Source organism: Chiroxiphia lanceolata, chromosome Z (genome assembly GCF_009829145.1).
Source record: "Chiroxiphia lanceolata isolate bChiLan1 chromosome Z, bChiLan1.pri, whole genome shotgun sequence".
In the NCBI taxonomy this organism is placed as follows: Eukaryota; Metazoa; Chordata; class Aves; order Passeriformes; family Pipridae; genus Chiroxiphia; species Chiroxiphia lanceolata.
The window spans coordinates 12,243,172-12,262,302 of NC_045671.1; the positions used below are offsets into that span (position 1 = coordinate 12,243,172).

Consider the following 19,131-nt stretch of genomic DNA (forward strand, 5'->3'; position numbering starts at 1 on the left):
AACTATCTGAACTATTAGTTCAAATGTACCATAAGCAAATTCTGAAACTATTCCTATGATGAACAGGATATTTAGCTTTGGATTTGTACTAGGGAAAAACTTGCTTCTGAACTGATGAGGAAAATTGGTTTGACTCCTATTCATGCTGCAGATAAACAAAGGTCATGAACTGTGGGAAAAGTTTTATTAATATCACATTTTAATTGGCCAAAATCACAACCTGTACAACAGTTTCTCACAGTCAGGAGTTTTGACTTCATTTAAGAACTGAGACTTAAACACACTGTGGAAAAATCAGCCCTTTTATTTAATAATCAGAAATATTTTTAATAGTGATGCAATTTGTCACTGCTTTATGTTGATGGTTTACTTATTTTAAAGGTGATGTATCTGGGCTCAGGACTATGCTGTGTTGGTGCCCTGGCTGGTCTGTCTACTCAAGGAACAGCTCGTCTTGGAAATGCTTTGGGTATGATTGGTGTTTCAGGAGGTTTAGCAGCAACTCTTGGAAGCCTTAATCCCTCACCTGAATTGTTGGCGCAGATGTCAGGTGCAATGGCACTTGGTGGTACCATAGGTATGTGTATGATACTATGAGCTAGCAAGCTGTGTTCTGTGCATGCATTTGTGCAAGCTATATATACATAAAATACTGTATAGCTTGCAGGTGAATTGACTAACTTACATTTGTGGCTTGTGCAGTATTATTTTGCAAATGTGTGAACAAAAAGAAATTACTTCCAGGGCTTTTATTAATGCTTCAGATTGTGGTAAAGAATGGGGAGACTGGTGGAAAATCAGGAGCACATCATCTCTGTTAGGGAAGCTGGGTGTCCAAAGGTGAATGAGTTTGCCCAGCTTCATACTTGTGTTCAGTTCCTGACTGAATACTTCAAATTTCCTTTTCACACTGTGCTTTTGTCACAAAAAACCATTAAATTTCTCAATATTTAGTGATGCTTCTAAGAACATGATATGTTTTAATCTTCTGTTTTTCGTGATACCCCCATGTACACATGCGCAGCCTTCAGTTCAGTGCCTTAGCGATTTCTAGTTGGAACAGTGTTGTGTGTGTGTGTATTTGTTACACATTGAACCATGCTCCATTAATTTCTAGCTGAACAGATTGGTTGTGTTTTGTAAGACTTCCCTTCTGTTTTCAACTCTCCATAGGTCTGACAATAGCTAAACGCATCCAAATTACAGATCTGCCTCAGCTGGTGGCTGCTTTCCACAGTTTGGTTGGTTTGGCTGCCGTGCTCACCTGTGTAGCAGAATACATGATTGAGTATCCTCACTTTGCTACTGATCCAGCTGCAAACCTCACTAGGATTGTGGCCTATCTTGGCACATACATTGGTGGGGTGACTTTCAGTGGCTCTCTTGTTGCTTATGGAAAACTGCAAGGTGAGACCTTCTATTCAGAATTAGGTATTTGTTAAAGGTTTTTTCCCCCCCCCCAAATTTAGCTCTGAGTTCAGATTGCTGTGTAATTACAAAGAATGACGACATTTTGCATCAGGTAAAGGTTTATATGTTTAATTCTAATGAGCATACTTTTTTGTTTTTAATTATAGTTAATTTGTGTACAGCTTTAGCTACGAAAGGCTATCCTCAGTGATTATTACTACTATTCATTACAAAGTCATGTAAACTTCCCTCAGTTCATCTTTTCTAGAAATAAGTGTTGCTTTAATATTGCTCAGACACTACTTGATGCTTTCCTCACATTGACTGTATTGAACTTCTATGATCACAGCTTGTATTCCTGAACAGACATGTTAATTCAAACCCTGGTGTTACTGGATTCAGTGAGCACTGCTAATATTTATGGGATTTTGTTCTTAGCACTTTGTTCAGGTGGGCAGCTTGCAGTATTGGTTGAGGCTGTCTCACTTTAAACCATTCAGTTCACTGTCTGTTTATCTACTGTGCAAACTCCATGCTCCATACCTCTTACTGTTTTAGTAAATACGCTTTGTAAGTTAAATACTTGCTAATTCCTGATTCTTATGCACGCGAATGTTCCTTATTGCATTTATTTTTGGTTTTGTAAGCATACAGCTTTTGAGAGAGTCAGGTAATACCTTTACTAAGAATTTCAGGCTAAGAGCTTCCTATTACTTGTTTTGTTGTTAGCTTTGCAATAGTTCCTTTGGGAAACGTCTGTTCGCTATCTTCAGTGTTTATGAGACCAGCCATTGAAGGAGGAAGCACGACATGGATGGAAAGCGTCGTCTCTAATAATCTTTTGAAGTACTTGTCAGTAGTTTGTATTTCTGATGTATCTCTGCTAAGTAGTTATTCGTTTCTTCTCAGTTACATTTTTTTCTCCATTATACCCCCCTTGTGATTTGTGCGCATGTCCCTGGTGAACTTCACTGCCTGCTTCAGCCCACTCTCCTGTTTGTTTTTCCCCCCCTCGCATTTTCATATCCTCATGATATGAAATACTAAGCTTGTCTGTACTGTTGAACTACCGATTCTATACTGTGGAAGAGGTAGTAGGTCACACACTTTGACTCCCAGTCCTGAGACCATCAGTTCCTTCTTCCTCTGAATTCAGCTAAATTTAAATGAGGTACTCTGTCACTTCTGATGTAAGTAATTACTGAGAAACTTGCATTACTTCTACTCTTTGCCGTGCTGTTTGGGAAAAAAAAAAAAGCCTAGTATGAGAATAAATATGTCATTGTCTTTTTAAACTGACTCACACAAATAGTGAACTCCTTTTTCTCCTTAAGTCTCTGCGAGTGTGGGAAGCTTGAGAGGTCTGTGTAGCTGAAGGTAGTGGTGAAATTAAAGCATTTGAAAGCAGGACTGTTTTATATTTGGTGTTATCTGTGCAGTCAAATTTTTTTAAGTGCACAGCTTTTGAGAGATAGATTATATCTGTGTAGAAGTTCCAGTTAAAAGCTTGCTACTACAATGTATCTTACACAAGACTTGGGATTTTTGAAGAAACATTTTTGAAGGAAAAATTAAAAGGCTTTTCAAAAGAGATTTTTGTGACTATTCTAGAGCACTTTAGTGAAATTAGGAAGTAAACCAAGTTTAAACAGGAGTATTTGAGAATCTAGAGTGAGTTGAATGTTTTGCAGTTCTGAGTCATCACAAGGTGATGTCATCAACCTCAACTAACTTGTTTTATCTTCCACCCCTCCCTTTTTCTCTTTTTAATTTTTCTTTTGCTGAGTTACTCAGCCTTCTCTGAAGACAAGAAGCACGCTCTCCTGAATGCATCTGTCAGTCTCTGAATATGCGTTTTATTGCAGGTATCCTGAATTCTGCCCCTCTGCTCTTGCCTGGTCGACATGCATTAAATGCGGGATTGCTGGCTGCCAGCATTGGCGGAATGGTTCCGTACATGATGGATCCCAGTTACACTACAGGAATTACTTGCCTAGGTTCTGTGTCAGCACTCTCAGCCATCATGGTAAGTTGAGAAATTATAGAAGGTAAGAGAAATCAAACAAGCAGTTTGTTCTCCAACTTTGCAGGTTTCCTCTTAAGGATTCTATTTTACCCTCCTGAGTCACAGTTGGCATAGTGCCTGCCCTGTGTGGTAACTTGCAGCAGCAGGTAGCAATTGTCTTCCCCAAATCTAGCAGTAAACCAGAACTGTTCAAGAGAACAGACGTATATGTATATAATTACTTTCTGCAGATATTGATTAATGAAGCATTCTATATGACAAAATGATGTTTTAGAAGACTTTTTGGGAAATTAATGCTTAAAATACTTAAAAGAGCTCTGGATCTACAGTTTGTCATGATAACTTATTAAGATTATCCCCATGTGTAACTTTTTCCATTAACTCACACTGGTGCACACTGGTGTTGCAAAATTTACCCTGAATATTACTATTCTGTAAACTAATTCTTGTAAAGACTACTCAGTATGAAACCTTTAACAGTATGAACAATTCCAGAGAGCTGGTAGGATATTTTTGCAAGTGAAAAATGTGTGACTAAGCATAGGATGAGGACGGTTGGGATACCTTCCTGTACTCTCTCAAAAGGTGAAATTGGTAAATCCAGTCGTCAGGTCACAGCTTGAATAACTATACCTACACTGAGAATACTTTAATAGGTTATTAAGTAACTTGATACTTGCCTAGAAAGTTTGTGGATACCCCATTCCTGGAAGTGTGCAAGGCTAGGGGGGATGCCTTGAGCAACATGATCTAGTGGACGACCTCTCTTCCCAAGGCAAGAGAGTTGGAACTGAGTGATCTTTAAGGTACCTTCCAGCACAAACTGTTCTATGCTTCTGTATTTTTCATTGCTGCAAGAAGACTATCTTCTCTTTTCTCTTCAGTCATAGCTTACATGAAAGTATTTTCTTTCCTTTTCCAGGGTGTCACTTTAACAGCAGCTATTGGAGGTGCTGACATGCCTGTAGTTATTACTGTCCTGAACAGTTATTCTGGATGGGCTTTGTGTGCTGAGGGCTTTCTACTGAACAACAACTTGCTGACCATTGTTGGTGCACTCATTGGCTCCTCTGGGGCCATCCTCTCTTACATCATGTGTGTGGTAAGAAGTCAACAGAAACTCTGATTGTTTGCTGAATAATGAAAAACTTTATTCAACGTGTTTTCTAGGAAGATAAACCATTAGATCTCAAACTGTTAGGTCTTTACAGACTAGAAAATTCTTGATTGAAACTGTTGGACTACATGTCAGCTGTCTTTCTTTGGTTTAGAGAGACACATAACTCAAAACTGAGGACAGCCTTTGTATTAACTTGGGCACCGAGGGTTTCAATTTGGGCTCAAACAAGTATGATTACTTGTGCTCAGCTGTTTTTTTTCCTAGTCATATACCTATGCAGTTTTGTTACATTTAAGCTAAATTTAGTATTTAGCAGGAGATACTTAGATATCTCTTGTAGTGTGTACTCTGTTCCTTTAAAAAGCTGTTTGATTAGACAGTAATTTACAGTTTGTTTTTTGACGTGCAGGAAAGTGTGCTACTTTCTTCATAGCATCTACTTTGAAGTACCACGGGGTGGCAGCAGGCTTGCAGGAGTTCACTGCTTTGCCAGTGTCTGTATCAGCAAACTTGAGCTTCAACTCTGTATATAAATCGTATTGTGTTATTAGCAATGACCTCCTTTTCTCTGCAACATTTGTATAGAAGTCTTGTTTTCAAAGATGTAGAAGTAATGATTTAAAGAAAACTGTTCACAGTGCAACAGATGCCAAACTCCTGATTCTCCGTTGTGTAATCCTGTTTTACTTCTGCTTGTGTTCTTGCATGATCACTGTTGCTGTTCTCCTGTCTGATGTTTTCCTATGGTCAGTGCTGGCTGTCATCATTTGCTTCATCTCAGCTGATAAATAGTGTTGTTACCATGTTAGGAATGTTTAGTATCATTAATTTTTATCTTTCTTGAGGAACAATTTCAGAAAAATTTAAAAAGGCGTTTTTGTCCAGCTTCTTGAAGGTGAGCTCAAATGAACAATTCCAGGTATGAATGCCAAAGAATCTTGTTCTTTCTTGAACATTTTCTGTCTCCTTATCAAAAGGAAATGAGATTATGTGGCTCATATTTATTTGTATACATTCAGGACTTTAGTCCATATCAATAGAGAGATGATGCTTATGGCTAACACAAATATGAAAATCATGTTCTTTAAAAATCGAATTCTTGTGGAATCTTACTGAAAATATGAACTGTTTGATATATATTTACCAGTAGGCAACGTCTATCTGTGCGTTGATTTTTCTTTTACCATCTCTTTCCCTTCTAAATTTATTTTATTGCTAACCCTTCTTAGCACTCATAAGAGAGTTTTGAAATACTTTCAGAGTTGCTTGGAGGAATCCAGATAAATAGGAAACGTGGGGGAGTAGTTAGCAAAATAGTTATGCAGTGACAGAGTATCTTTCCTCTAAATATTTCTCAGGACTATTTCAGGAAGTCTAGCTTTTGAGGTAATATTCTAAAAATCTTGTGCTGCTTTATATAAGCTTAGACAATTAAAGTTCATCAACCAGTAAAATGAAAATTATTTTGTATAATTTCTGCACTTGCTGGCCCAGCATTTTTAATTTCTGCTTTACTTCCTTTAATGGACATTATTTCTTTTAAAAGCAATGTTATAATCAGGGAATTCAGTATCATTGTCTTGAAGCTGCATTTCAGGAGAAAATGACACTCAAGGGTTTCAGTAAACTCTGCTTTAGGTGTTGCAACCTGTGCTAATGAAGCAGCAGTTCTCCCCTCCCTTTTTTTGTTCTTTTTTCTCACCCCCTCACCCTTTAATATTACTTCTATCAAAACCAGTATATTTATTGAAACTTATCTAGTACAGGTGAGAAGGTATTTGTGGAAACAGCTTAATGGTCGAAACCTTATTTTTACAACATTTTCGATTACTTTTTGCGATAAAACTGTAGTTTAACCATCTAAAGCCTGTCCAGCTAATCTCTTAAAGCTTCGGTTGATAAAATTGGCCAATATGTTTTCCGATAACCACTTAGTTTTTGCACTCATACTGCTTGATTTTCTGTCTGTCTTTCTTTTGTACCTATTAGTAGGCTGAGTTAAGGACAAAGAATTTCACTTCAGATAGCAAAGGCCTGTACTGTTCACTTATCCTGTGAGTTGTGGCTCTTAAAACACCAACGCATCTTCTTCAGAACACTTGGTTGTATTAGCATGTCCTTCTCCCTCCTTTTTTCCCCATAGGAAATACTTGATTGCAGCTGTAGTGTTAGAATCACTATACTCAGGGATGGGGAAGAAGCTTGATGTTGAAGAATAACCGTTAACTGGGAGAATGAAACAGAGCAAGAGAAGGGACAAACAGTGTTAGTCTTATAAATTGTGGGCTGGCCCATCACCTGTACTAGTTGTGTAGTTTCTGTGAGCACAGTGGAAACGCTTGGAGTTCTTCAAGATCAGGTGTTTGGTTTTCCTTGGACTGTAACCTCCTGACCATTGTCACCTTGCATGCACAGCACAGAGGGCTTTTTACTGGTTGGTGGATTATCAGTGAGTGCTGAACCCTGAACTTTATACCTCTGTATTTGTGGTCTGTGGTGGTAAAGAAGGTGAAGGAGGCTATAGAAGAGTTTTCACACTGTCCCAGTGCTGAGCAGGTTTTAGCTCATTAATTGTTGCTTGATAAGGTTTTTGCTCTTCTATACCATCCGCTTTTTTTTTCCCAGACTTCCCTCTTGGAAGGGAGGTCATCTTGGCTCTTTGTGGTAGAGCCAGGCACATGTGCTTCAATCTCTTGCTTCTCAGATTTCTGATAATACTTTAACTTCTTTTTCTCTCTGGTCTAACTGTTGTCCTTTGATTTAGATATGTGTATAAAGTGCTTTGCTTCTTGTAAGCTTATTGTGTGCAACATCTGAAGAGGGTATTCTTCTGTCTAGGCTGTCTTACCTGACACTTCACTGCTATAATATACTACATGGTCTGGTTGTTGTTTGGTGTTTTAATATTGTGATACATGTCAAAGGCAGTGTGTTCTTAGAGGACATGAGCTACTGTGTACTGCAGACAGTAGAGAGATGCTGATTTCACTGCATTTGTGTGCTTCCCTTACAGTATCTGAAATACTGAAATACTGACACCAGGACAAACAAAAGTTCTATTGTCTTCATTGTGCTTATTTGCTAGATGATGAATTTCAAAGAATGGCATATCTTCTCAGGCGAAACACCTGTGGAATTGCATGATTTGAAATGTCGGTGGAGAATGGACAGCTGGAAGCATATTTTGTGTGGGTGGCTTCTCCCACGCATCTGTGTCTCTCCAGATCCATTCCTAAATTTTGTTGTGGTTTCTCAGCTAGTAGAGAAGATGTGTGTCACATATGGAATTAAAGAAGCAATTTGTCCTGTTGCTTTCCTGCTTCTAAAGTTTTGTTTCCTGCAATTACAAGTTCTGCCTATTTCTAGTTATTGACAGATATTGCTTTGGGACCACACTCACAAGGAGACATGCCAGTGAAAGCGTTTAGCCAGTGGCTTTTCTGGCTATGTGTCTAGTGGAGACAGATTTTCAGGATGTGTTCTTCTCTTAAAGCTCTTAGTTCAAATCTCTTGTTTCCCTTTGGTGCTCAACCAGTAAGTAATGGCCCCCTTCAGTTCATTAAAATTTGACTAGTTTCGTGTGGCTTCTTATCTGCTTTTTCTTTTCTGCCTTGTTGCTGTAAGAGTTTTGCTTCTGTGCTACCTGTAGGAGCTTTGTGGTTTCCGTGCTGTCATTAGCAGTTCTGTGCTCACATGTTGAATAGGTCAGGAGCTATAGAAAATATCTTGCAAAAATTTCATGTGTATGTGTATATATGTATGTAAAATTTTTAAAAAAAATTCTGTCAAATATGTTTTCTTTTATAGCCCTCCATTTTAAGAACAAAAAGAGACTAATATTTGCTTTTTGTTGTCTGCCTTGGGGAAATGCTGGTGCATTCTTTTTAAATGTGTAATGTAATGTGTTAGAAGCTGGTGTTTGGTTATTGATGTGTTAAACTGTTGTAAAGGAACCTGTTTTAAGAAGTTTTGAGTTATAAGAAGGCAAAACCAGCAGGTAAAGACTATTGTTGCGAAGTCTTTAATATTTTCAGAAAATATTTTCAGAAGTTCTTTGTGGACTCTCACCATTTTTTTTGCATTTTATCTTTATCTGATCAAAACCCTCTTGTCTTTCAGGCTATGAACCGTTCCCTTGCAAATGTGATTCTTGGGGGCTATGGCACTGCATCCACAGCTGGAGGGAAGCCCATGGAAATTACCGGAACCCACACAGAAATCAATGTGGACAATGCAATTGAAATGATAAAAGAAGCCAATAGTATTATTATTACTCCAGGTAAGACAGTCTTGACTCACAAGATGTTTAGAGGATGTATTATGAAAAAAAAGACCCCAAACAAACAAAAATCCAAACCAAACCAAAAAACTGTAGCCTACAGTGGCAGCATGGCAGCAGCATGTCAAATGTTGACTGAGTCCATGTGATTTGTTTTTCTTCCCAGCTCAGTTATCATTCTTCTTGCAGAGATGTATGCCACTTCATTTTTCTTTATGTGTGTTTCTTCAAACTCTGTCATTTTTATTTGCATTTTAAATTCTTCAGAACAAAGACTCTCTTGTAAATTAAGCTTACACCGCAACAGCTGTACACAAAATTAATTGTGTTTCCAAGCCCTACCACAGTACCAGTGGTTCCAGTACATCTGTCTGTTAAGTTACTGAAAAGATTTTGTTTACAGTTTTCATGTACTTGCTTAATTCTGCATGGATTTATGAAAAAAAAAAAGGCAGTACACTCATTTAAAACTTAGTTAATGTAAATACTGTAATTAAAGTAAAAAAAAAAGACCTGAAAACCAAAACCCTGAATTGTCTGAAACTATTATGTTGAGTGTAGGATCATATTGTTCAGTAGCACACTCCCTGATAGGAGCTCAGTTAGGGAATAGCTCAATATTTCTTCAACTGAATGGCTTGACTGCTATGTTAAATTTATTTTAGCATTGGAATGTGAAGAATGCTAAAATACAAAGTCATCTTTTGTTTTACTTCAGCTTAAAAGAAAACATCAGTAAGGTAGGGTTTTAATTTGGGAAGTTACCTCTGTTTCCTGTAAAGCTTGCAGTCATCCTCAAGGAGTTTGCCTCTTTCTCCTGTGGTCAAACCTTGAGGACACCAATAATAATTTATACTCTTTGTATTTCTCAGGGTATAGTTGCTCTGATGAATTAGCTCAGACAGACTTAAAAGACAAAGCCATATCCAGCTACTAGATTTGGGTTATGCAAATTCAAAATTCTCTTGAGTGTAGTGGTTGTGAAGTAATGTAATACTAGCCACTCTATCAATTTTTCAGAGTACTTGTCTGAAACAACCTTTTCTGATAGAGAAAGGAACATGTATTTTTGTGAAGCTGAAATAAGTTGCTTTTGTTGTTGGACTGGCCAAATCACTGCACTATGAGTGGTCAGGAGATCAAAAAAGAGATGAATTATAGTGGTCAGGCTGTGAATATATGAGAATCTGATGTGTGTAATTTTTTTTAATTTGTTTTTAGTTATAAGAGCTTCTCTTTGTGTGGAAGATACTCTTATTGTCTGCAACTAGTCTTTCTGCACTGAAACAGAAAAATACCTTAAGATTTTAAAATTCTTTCAGGTTATGGTTTGTGTGCAGCAAAAGCTCAGTACCCAATAGCTGATCTGGTGAAGATGTTGAGAGAACAAGGGAAGAATGTCAGGTAAGTACTTTCCTTGATGACAAGTGTTACAGTGTTCTGTTTCAGTTTGGTTTTTCTTTTCATTCCATTAAAACCCCCTACAAGTAAGTATTAGTTTTGGTTTAATATTTCTTTCAGCATTGACAGAGTCACAGAACAGTTGAAGTTAGAGATCTCTGGGGATTGTCTGATTCAGCCAGCCTCCTTGCTCAAACCAGAGTCAACTGGAGCAGATTGCTTAGAATTTTGTCCAGTTGGGTTTTGAGCATCTAGTTTCCAGAGGTGGAGACTTGTCAATCTCTTACAACGTTCAGTCATCCTCAGAGTAAAATAGGTTTTTCCTGTATTTCAATTTGCAACTGTTGCCTCTTGTCCATTCACTGGATACCACTGAGAAGAAACTGGCTCTGTCTTCTTTACTGCCCTTCATTGACATTTATACACAGTGATAAGATTCCCTTGAGCCTTCTCTTCTTCTCCCAGTTTTCAGCCTCTCCTCCTGTGGCAGGTACTTGAAACTATTGAGAACTTAAATGTACACTTATGGGATTCCCGTAAGATTTTGCTACTGCAAGCAAGGCTGTTATTAGAGTTTTGAATATTGGATGGAAAGATTATTGGAGTACATGACACCAGTCTCATGAATTTATTCTGCTGGAGTGCTGCTCCAAAAGCAGAGATAATTCTTAGATTGCCAGTATTAGCCTCAAGTCCTTTCCTCCTTCATTTTTTTTGTAGACCTTTGTCATGGTTTGAGATAGCCCAAAATCTAATTCTCTAGTTCTATTCCCCCTCCCACATCTCAACTCAATGTGAGATTGGTTCTTCCAGACAAAACACACCAGACTCAGAATGGGGAAAGGGAATATATTACAATGACTATACAAATAAATACTACAATACATTATATACAGCCTTAGCTATCTCTACTATGACATAAGTATTTACAATGGATCAGATCTCTTCTCCCCTCCAAATAGAAGTCCAGGAGGGAAAGAAGGACAGATCCCTTCCAATTTCTCGGGGCAGCAGCTTCTTCAGAGTAGCAGTCACTAAGCAGCAGCATCTTCTAAGGCAGCAGGCTCTCTCTCATCTTTTCTTGCAGCAGCTGATAGCTGGATCTCTGCCAGCACACACGAGGGGGAATCCAAGCCCCTTGCAGCCCCGTCGTCAACCAACCGAGGGGTCTTTCGTGGTCTTCGTAACCCCAGACAAGGTCGTTTCACCACGGTCATATCACGAAGCACAGGGGGTCTTCGTGACGGTCTGGTCCTGAATCCAGGAGATTCAAGCTCCTTGCAGGGCCTCTGTGCCCTGTCTCAGGCTGCGAGCTTCTTTGTAGCTTGCAGCAAGGGAGGGCCTCAAGGCCAACCTCCCACACTCCGTCCTGGCTGAGCTCTCAGGACGACCGAGCTTCCCAGCTCCTTTACCCATTTAGGACTTCTAATCAGTAAGAGTCCATCTTCCTCCATTTTTGGAGGGATCTCCAAGGAAGTTTAGGGGAGTTTTACAGTCCTTACCCCCAAGCTTTCTCTCTGTAGAAACTTAGTTCTGTTCTCTGCTGCTGGTTCTCTACCTCAGCTTGAGCAGCTCTGAGTCTTCCTTGGCTGCATGCTGTTTCTGCTGCTTCGCTGGTTCAGGTCTTATCAGTTGACTTTTAGCCATAACCTCTGGACGCTGCCGCCGCTTCTGCTCTCTCTCTGCTCACTCACGATGGAAAACATCCTCCAGCTCACAGCTACAGACACATAGTCCAGCTTAACACTGTTCCAAGTCTCTGTAGCCCCCAACTGGGGCTGGGGGGGGGGGCCCAAAGGCCCCGAGGGGCTCAGAGCCCCTTCCTCGTGGCTCACAACATGGCTGCTTCTTCTAACCCAAAACTACAACTCTCCTCTTCCGTTTGGTTGTGCTATGTTTACATTTTTGCAGGAGCACTCATTGGACAGAATTTCAAAACTTCCAGGGGTTCCCACCCCTTGGGGTCTACCACTTTTCTCATCCTCTGGGGGAAAAACAAAGTCCAAACCACTACAACCTTATAGATACTGAAATTACTAGAAAGCAAACAAGATGCCTCCCCTGCTGATTGTTTGAAATTTTGCTTGGTTTCTAACTATGCTAACTTAATATTTTAAGATAAGTCGAGTCTCAGTTTTTATTTCAAACAAGATATTTGGGCAGATGGTGGTTAGTCAGACTTATTCTCTGACTTCCATGTGTTTATTTCAATTAGATGGTGACTTCCCTTTGGAATCAGTACTCTAGTACTTAATGTTTTTTGCTTTTGTTTTCCTTCTTCTGCTACTTTTTGAACCTTATTGAAAAGTTGCATGTGAGCTTTTGCAGTGTGTTACAGCATCTGTTGTGATGGATAACAGCAGAATTGTAGGGTTTAGTAGCAATTACTTGTTAGTGTTTAGCCAGCATGTTGCAGTTTTGCATATAAAATTGCTGTATAGACGTGTTTGTTCATGGATACATGAGAAGTGAGGGGGTGTGGTGGTGTATTTGCTTCCTGAAGCAGTTCTCTTCACACCTTGTTTTTCTCCATGTTTAGTGAAAGCTGTGTGTGTGTCCAGATTGCATTCAAAAATTTGAAGACTCCTTGTTGTGCAACAAGAAAACCCGTTTGTGGCTAATGCGATGACAGTATTGTATACTTTTGTCTTTATTTCAGTGCTTCTGTGGGGGAGAGCTTTTTTTTTTCACCAACCTTGGTGAAATAAAAAAATACTGTTTTTTCCTTTTATATTGGCTTTACAGGGTAGAAAGGTGAATGAGTCCTTGAAATAAATGGCTTATACTTGAAATGAGTCAATTTCAGGAAGGGATCACTGCAGTGGTTACCTAGTATTTTAATGAAATAAATCTGTATTTACACTTTGTGGTAATTCAGGCCTTTCATCACTTTATTGAGCTCCCACGGTGTTCATTGAGTGCAGCTGTTGTCCTCTGGTTTCAGTAGGCCTGGAGTGCCTCGGGACCCTAAACCACTCACTGTCCAGATGTAGTGACGCTCTCACACATACGCTGTGGAGGGGTGCCAATGTGGACACAGGATTGCATCAGTCTGTAATGCCCACTGTGTGTCAAGAAAAGTCAAGTCTGTGACTGTCATATGGTCTGGTTTTTTTGCTTCATGGCTCACCATTGATCCAGAGGAGCTGTTGTTTTCATTTGCTGTGCCTATAGCCATAACATTCTCAGTGAACGCATATTATGTAACATGATACATAACCTTTGACTAGGGTTTAAATTTAGAAATACAGGAGAGTTTGGGGAAACTTTAGACTGTTTTAGTTACTCAGTTGCATAGCTAACATCACTGCTCACTTGAGATGGTCTTGCAGCAGATCACATCTTTAATGCATTAGTAAAGTCACATAGAAGGCTGGATATTACTGAGCCTAGAGCATAGCTTTGCCCTGTTATGGAGGGATAAAACAACAAAACTTTTTATAGGCTAAATCCTGTAGCCCTCAGAATCTGTTGGCCTTGGAAAATGGCTGTTCTACAACTAGTGTTGTATTTTTGCAATGTCAGAACTAAGTAAATTGCTGAAAATTCTTGCTTTACCCAAGTTTCTCAGCCACAAGTTGTGTTGTTTGTAGGAACCTCGTTATGGAATTCTGATTTTTTTTCTATACAATAAAATTATATTCTGTAGTAATTTTACATATAGATATATAATTACACTCTAAAACTGCATACATTCTCATATGCGTGTGGGTTATTGATGCTCTCCATGTCCACATCAAATTATCTGTCCCACCTTTTGCCACAGTATGACATTCTTAAGACATTTTCTTTTCAATGTGTTTTGTTTTCCTGCACAATAAGAAGTTCTTTATGAGAAAAATGAATTTTAAGATGAAAGGACTCTTAAATTGTGCTTTTTATAGACTTTCTAAATAATTTCATAGTAAATAAGTTGATTTTCTGGTAATTCATAGTTGAGAGTGATGCACATTACCTCTTTAACAGGCTTTCAAAATAGTTGCTAATAAATTAGTGTTTTCATTTTTTTTTTTTTAGCCTACTTTTTACAGTGGATATCTTGAAGGACTTGAATTTCTATCTTCTGGTGCTGGAGAATCTAATTACTTTTAAGCATATGGAAACTAGTTTTTTACGTTTTTGAAAACATGCTAGTACTGATTTAGTGTTGTACCTGCATTTTTTGATTTTTTTTTTCCGTTGATACCTCAAAGGCTGAGCTCTAATCAAATGTGTTCAGGGCTCTGTTCCCCCTCCTCCATTGTTCTAATTTCTTGGAAGTGTGAATGGTATCAGTTACACATTTATCTACAAATTAATAAATAAAACTGATTAACTGCAACTGTTTAATTATATCAGTTTACAGTTATGATTCTTTGTGGCTCTACAGGAAAATTTAGAAGAATTTTAAAGCATGAGCTGTTGAAATGCTGTCCTAAGCAGTCTTAACATACCGTATATCTCAGGTCTGCAAGATGGAATTTACTGTCACTGATGAATGACAGCATAAGAACACTGTGTGCTAATACAAGTTTCTGGGAAGCTGAATTATGCTTAGTATGAAGACACAAAGTGTGTACATCTGTGTCAGTTCTTGGTTGGTTTGCTATAATCAAATTAACTGGGTGGGGAATTATTAATGCTGCAAATGAAGGGACAGATGGGAGTCCAACAGATCTTTTAACTCCACTGCCTTATTGGTGGTATAGTTAGAACTAGCAAACCTTGCTGTACCTGATCTACCTCTGCAAGGATGCAGCTGTAGCTGTGTGGTCCTATACATGTGCCATTGCTTCCACTGGGGTCAACTCAGCTCTGGGTGACCTCACTAGGTCCGTGTGTGATGTTTTGTGAAAGCAGGCTCCACTTTTTTCCCTGTAGTTGGGCTCTTGGGAGGAATATTGCATAGAGCTAAGGTCCATTTGGATCTTGCCCCTGCTATGATAAACCATAGTGGTTGGAATTAGGGAGCCAATATCAGAGCCCTGTTTAAGTATGCTTAATTTAGCTAATCTAACTCAGTTTAAATTTAACTGACCTGATTGATTTTGAGGCATATGTTGCCTCAGGCATGAAACCAGGTCTAGGCTATCTAGGCTAGCTGTATGTTTTTATTCTAGTAATCTACAGAGTTATCCATAAGGTGTGATGAACATGATTGTGAATATGTGTTGTGGGTTAAGATTTCTGCTTGATTTATAAACAAACCAGCCAACCTACAGGAGTTCTGCATAACTAATACTAAAAGAATATCAAAGAAACTTCGCAAAGTGTTCACTTCAAAGCATTTTTACCATAAAACATGTCTCTCTTTTAAAATAATTTCCATGTTGAATTTTTGAATACGAATGAGGTTCATATTTTGAACATCTGGGAGAGCATATGTAACAAAATGTTCCACTGTAATGCACACAGCTTTGAAGAACTGCTGCTGTTGTGAGTTGGGAGCAGCTTTTATTAGACACGTTGTGATCCATCAAGGATTTTAGGTGTCTATTTTCCATGGTTACCTGAATTCTGAATTCTGCTTTGTATTGGACAGACTGATTTCACTCCAGAAATGTGTAGATGTTACCTTTTGACATAATGAAAGCCTCAGATAAGCACATATTTTTTCATTATTCTTTTTGACATTCTTGCATATCCAATTACAAGTAGTACTGGCAGGCTACTGTCATATTTGGTTAACAGGCTCTTAGAAGCAGACTTCAATATTTGTCCAAAAAAGCTTTTGTATGAGCAACTTTCTCAAACTTCGTGAATACGCAGTATGTGGTTTCAAGCAGAGTCTGTCAGAAGTCTTTAACTACTGATGCTTCATGCCATAACTCTTCCTGAATGAAGATAATTTGTCCCTTTCTTTCCTTCTTTCCTTGCCTCTTGCCAGGAATGGTAAAGTCAAAGGTGAAATTTATTCTCTTGGCAGCCTAAATTTTGGCTTTCCAGCCCCTGAAATAAGATTGTGTGTGTATATAGTATTTAATAGAAACCTCACAAGTATTTTGTTTTGTGTATTGCCAAAGCAGCTTTGGTCACAAAAGCACTCAAATAATTTTATTAGACACAAAAGAGAATTTTGTTGGAAAATCTGTTTTCACTGCCAGAGGAGTGATGAATTTTCTCAAGGGTACTTCAGAATAAGAGTTCTCCTACTTTACTGTAAGTGATTGAATTTGGTGTACTTAAGGTCTATCTGCAGTACTACACATGGCTTGTATTACTGAGTCAGTGGTGTGAAACATAAGCTGTTAGTAATTTGTCCTATTTGCTCTCCTTTTTCTGATTCTAGGTATTATCCTTTGCAACAGGATCCCAAATGTTTACTAGCTGAATACAATCTATTGTCTTTGCTTCTTTAAAAGCATTCCTTTTAAAGCCAGGTTTTATCCTGCTGTTTGGTATGGAGCTTAAAGTTGTAGTATATCTAATATTATGTGGATTAATCATATGTCCTTAATTTTGTTGCTGGAGTTCAGTTGTCTCATTTTTGTATTGTCTTAATGTTGTCTTAATGATGGAGCTCTCAGTTGCCCTTTTAAGGATGTATTTGTACAGTGTTAAATTCACAAGTGATCTGTGTTGATTGGACTGTGACTTGTGGTCAATCAGTGATGTTATCCATTTGCATCACAGTAGAGTTGAAAATAGAAATGTATAACAATCTGTCTGTCATGGCAAGTTGATTTATCAGTCTTTCTTTCCTTTCTGAAGAAGTCTGAAGTCCTTTTATTTCATTCCTGATTTTTTTGGATTTCTGCTCAGAAACTTCTGTTCCAAAATCCAAGAATTCAATAATCCAAATTTACTCTTGACTATTTTCCTTCTCTTCCAAAGGACTTATAGGCTTCCTCATTGAACATTTATCTTCAGCCCCCTACAACATTCGTCTGATGCACTTCTGGTGTGCTTGAAGTCAGTATACATCTGGTGATAGCTCCAGAGCTGGAAAGACAGAAAGTGCACAGGACAGTAGACGTGGATTTGTCTTGCTTATAAGGGCCAGTAGATGACCAGAAGAGTATAATATGCCAACACAAAACAGATTTGCTTCTAACCAAATATGGCTTTGATAGTTGCAGCTAAACCAGTTTAACATCTTCATTCTGACTTTTTCCTTACAAGAATGATATGCATGCCTGAGCAACCCTGGCTTGCCACCGTGTTGTCTGTCTGAAGTTTTATTAATTCATAAGCAGTGTCCTTTATCTAAGTTGTTTTTGAGCTGTTCTGAAAACATTTTTTTAAATGGTTATACTTAAACTTTTACAGTTTCTTCTTTCTCACTCCCCCTCTTTTTTTTTTCACGTTTTCTTTTTCTCCTAAGGTCAATCATGAGAAGAAAGTGGCATGTTAACCTAATTCAGCAAAACATTGTCTTGTGCTTGCTGACTTTACTGTTGGAGTGCTAGACTGCAATAACAATACATACTCTAGAGACACCCGAGTCAATAAAGATCATTTGCCAAGAGCATTTCTAGGTCTAGGAGTGGTTTTGCTTCAGAAAGGCAGCACGGCCTTTTGTCTTTTTCTTGGAGTATTACACTGTGGTGATTTTATTTAGTCTGCAGTGATGTAAGGGATCTACAAACCATGTTAATATGGGTGGGAGTTTTGCAGCTAAAAGGCTTATTTGTAAAAGTCCAAAAGTATCTGTCACGAGATTTTTAGATATGGTACTGCTTGGAAAGTGAACTGTTAAGGTTTAACCATTTTATATTATTTTATTAATTCACGTGTGTGGTCATATGTAAGAACTTCTCAGCCTTTTAGGTCACTGGTGACAGTTTTACTGTATAAAACAGAGTGGTCTGTATTTATTAACGGAGTTGGACTTTCTTCCCTTTCAGGTTTGGTATTCACCCTGTGGCTGGCCGTATGCCTGGTCAGCTGAATGTACTACTGGCAGAGGCTGGTGTTCCCTATGATATTGTACTGGAAATGGATGAGATCAATGAAGACTTCCCAGGTTAGCATGTGAACCATAAGTTTCCAGTAGATTGGATGATGTATTTGATTTTGGTTTTGTATCGCACAAGGATTTTAAAAATAGAAAATCTCAGGCCATTCAGTTTCACTTTGTGCCTCTGGTGATGGCATTGTAGAGGACAAGAGGTCTGTCTTTTTTTTGTAAGGAGGGTGCATTTTGTTTTTTAATTGCTTGTAGCTGTGAAGTAAATGACAAATGCTGGGTCATTATTATCTCTGTTACTGCCCCAATCCCTGTAGAGGAAAACTGTTGTTGCTTCTTTAGGTCAGGTGTTGTGGATGACTTGATCCTCTCATATCTTGCAAACCTGTATAGCATTGTGCTGGTGGCAACCTTTTGTTTTTTTTACATCTTTATTTAAAAATCAGAAGGTTGATGGTAAAAGGTTTTTACCTACTCAAAGGAAAAGCCAGGCACCAAAAATTTGAAAGTGATGATACTATGTGTGTGTACAAACGCATTTAAATATTAAAGGATTTAAATTTTTATGTGGCCCAGTGGTCTAACGAGTCCCTTGGAATTGGCTTGTGGATGCTTGCAGTTTGCTGGAGGTAGCTGGGAGCACACTTGAACTCTCACATATTATTTGCCTGATAAGTTTATAAAATATTTGTGTGAATGATGTCCTCATAAATTTTTGTAGAATACTTAACCATTATGGTTCTTCTGCCTGTAAAGATCAGAATTAACACAAAAATGTGCATCAGCCTCCGTGTTCAGATTTCAGATAATTTTTCATCAGTGTTATTTTCTTTGTCTTGCTGCAGAAACTGACTTGGTCCTTGTAATTGGTGCAAATGATACAGTTAATTCAGCAGCTCAGGAAGATCCAAACTCTATCATAGCTGGAATGCCAGTTCTTGAGGTCTGGAAGTCCAAACAGGTGAGATTAAGAGAGTTGTGTGTTAGGACCTACCTTAGGTAGCATG

The 19,131-nt window shown here is 38.4% G+C and overlaps 1 protein-coding gene across 4 annotated transcripts in view; it reads left to right on the plus strand.

The window, feature by feature from the left end:
* The window catches only part of NNT (nicotinamide nucleotide transhydrogenase), a 43,072-nt gene that overhangs the window by 20,239 nt on the left and 3,702 nt on the right, over positions 1-19,131 (plus strand). For all 4 annotated transcript variants that reach the window (XM_032676855.1, XM_032676856.1, XM_032676858.1 and 1 more), the window contains 8 exons: positions 382-577; positions 1,174-1,407; positions 3,276-3,436; positions 4,359-4,538; positions 8,676-8,835; positions 10,158-10,239; positions 18,063-18,181; positions 18,970-19,085. In XM_032676855.1, coding sequence (XP_032532746.1) covers positions 382-577; positions 1,174-1,407; positions 3,276-3,436; positions 4,359-4,538; positions 8,676-8,835; positions 10,158-10,239; positions 18,063-18,181; positions 18,970-19,085 — 1,248 coding nt within the window. The remainder of the gene's footprint in view (positions 1-381; positions 578-1,173; positions 1,408-3,275; positions 3,437-4,358; positions 4,539-8,675; positions 8,836-10,157; positions 10,240-18,062; positions 18,182-18,969; positions 19,086-19,131) is intronic.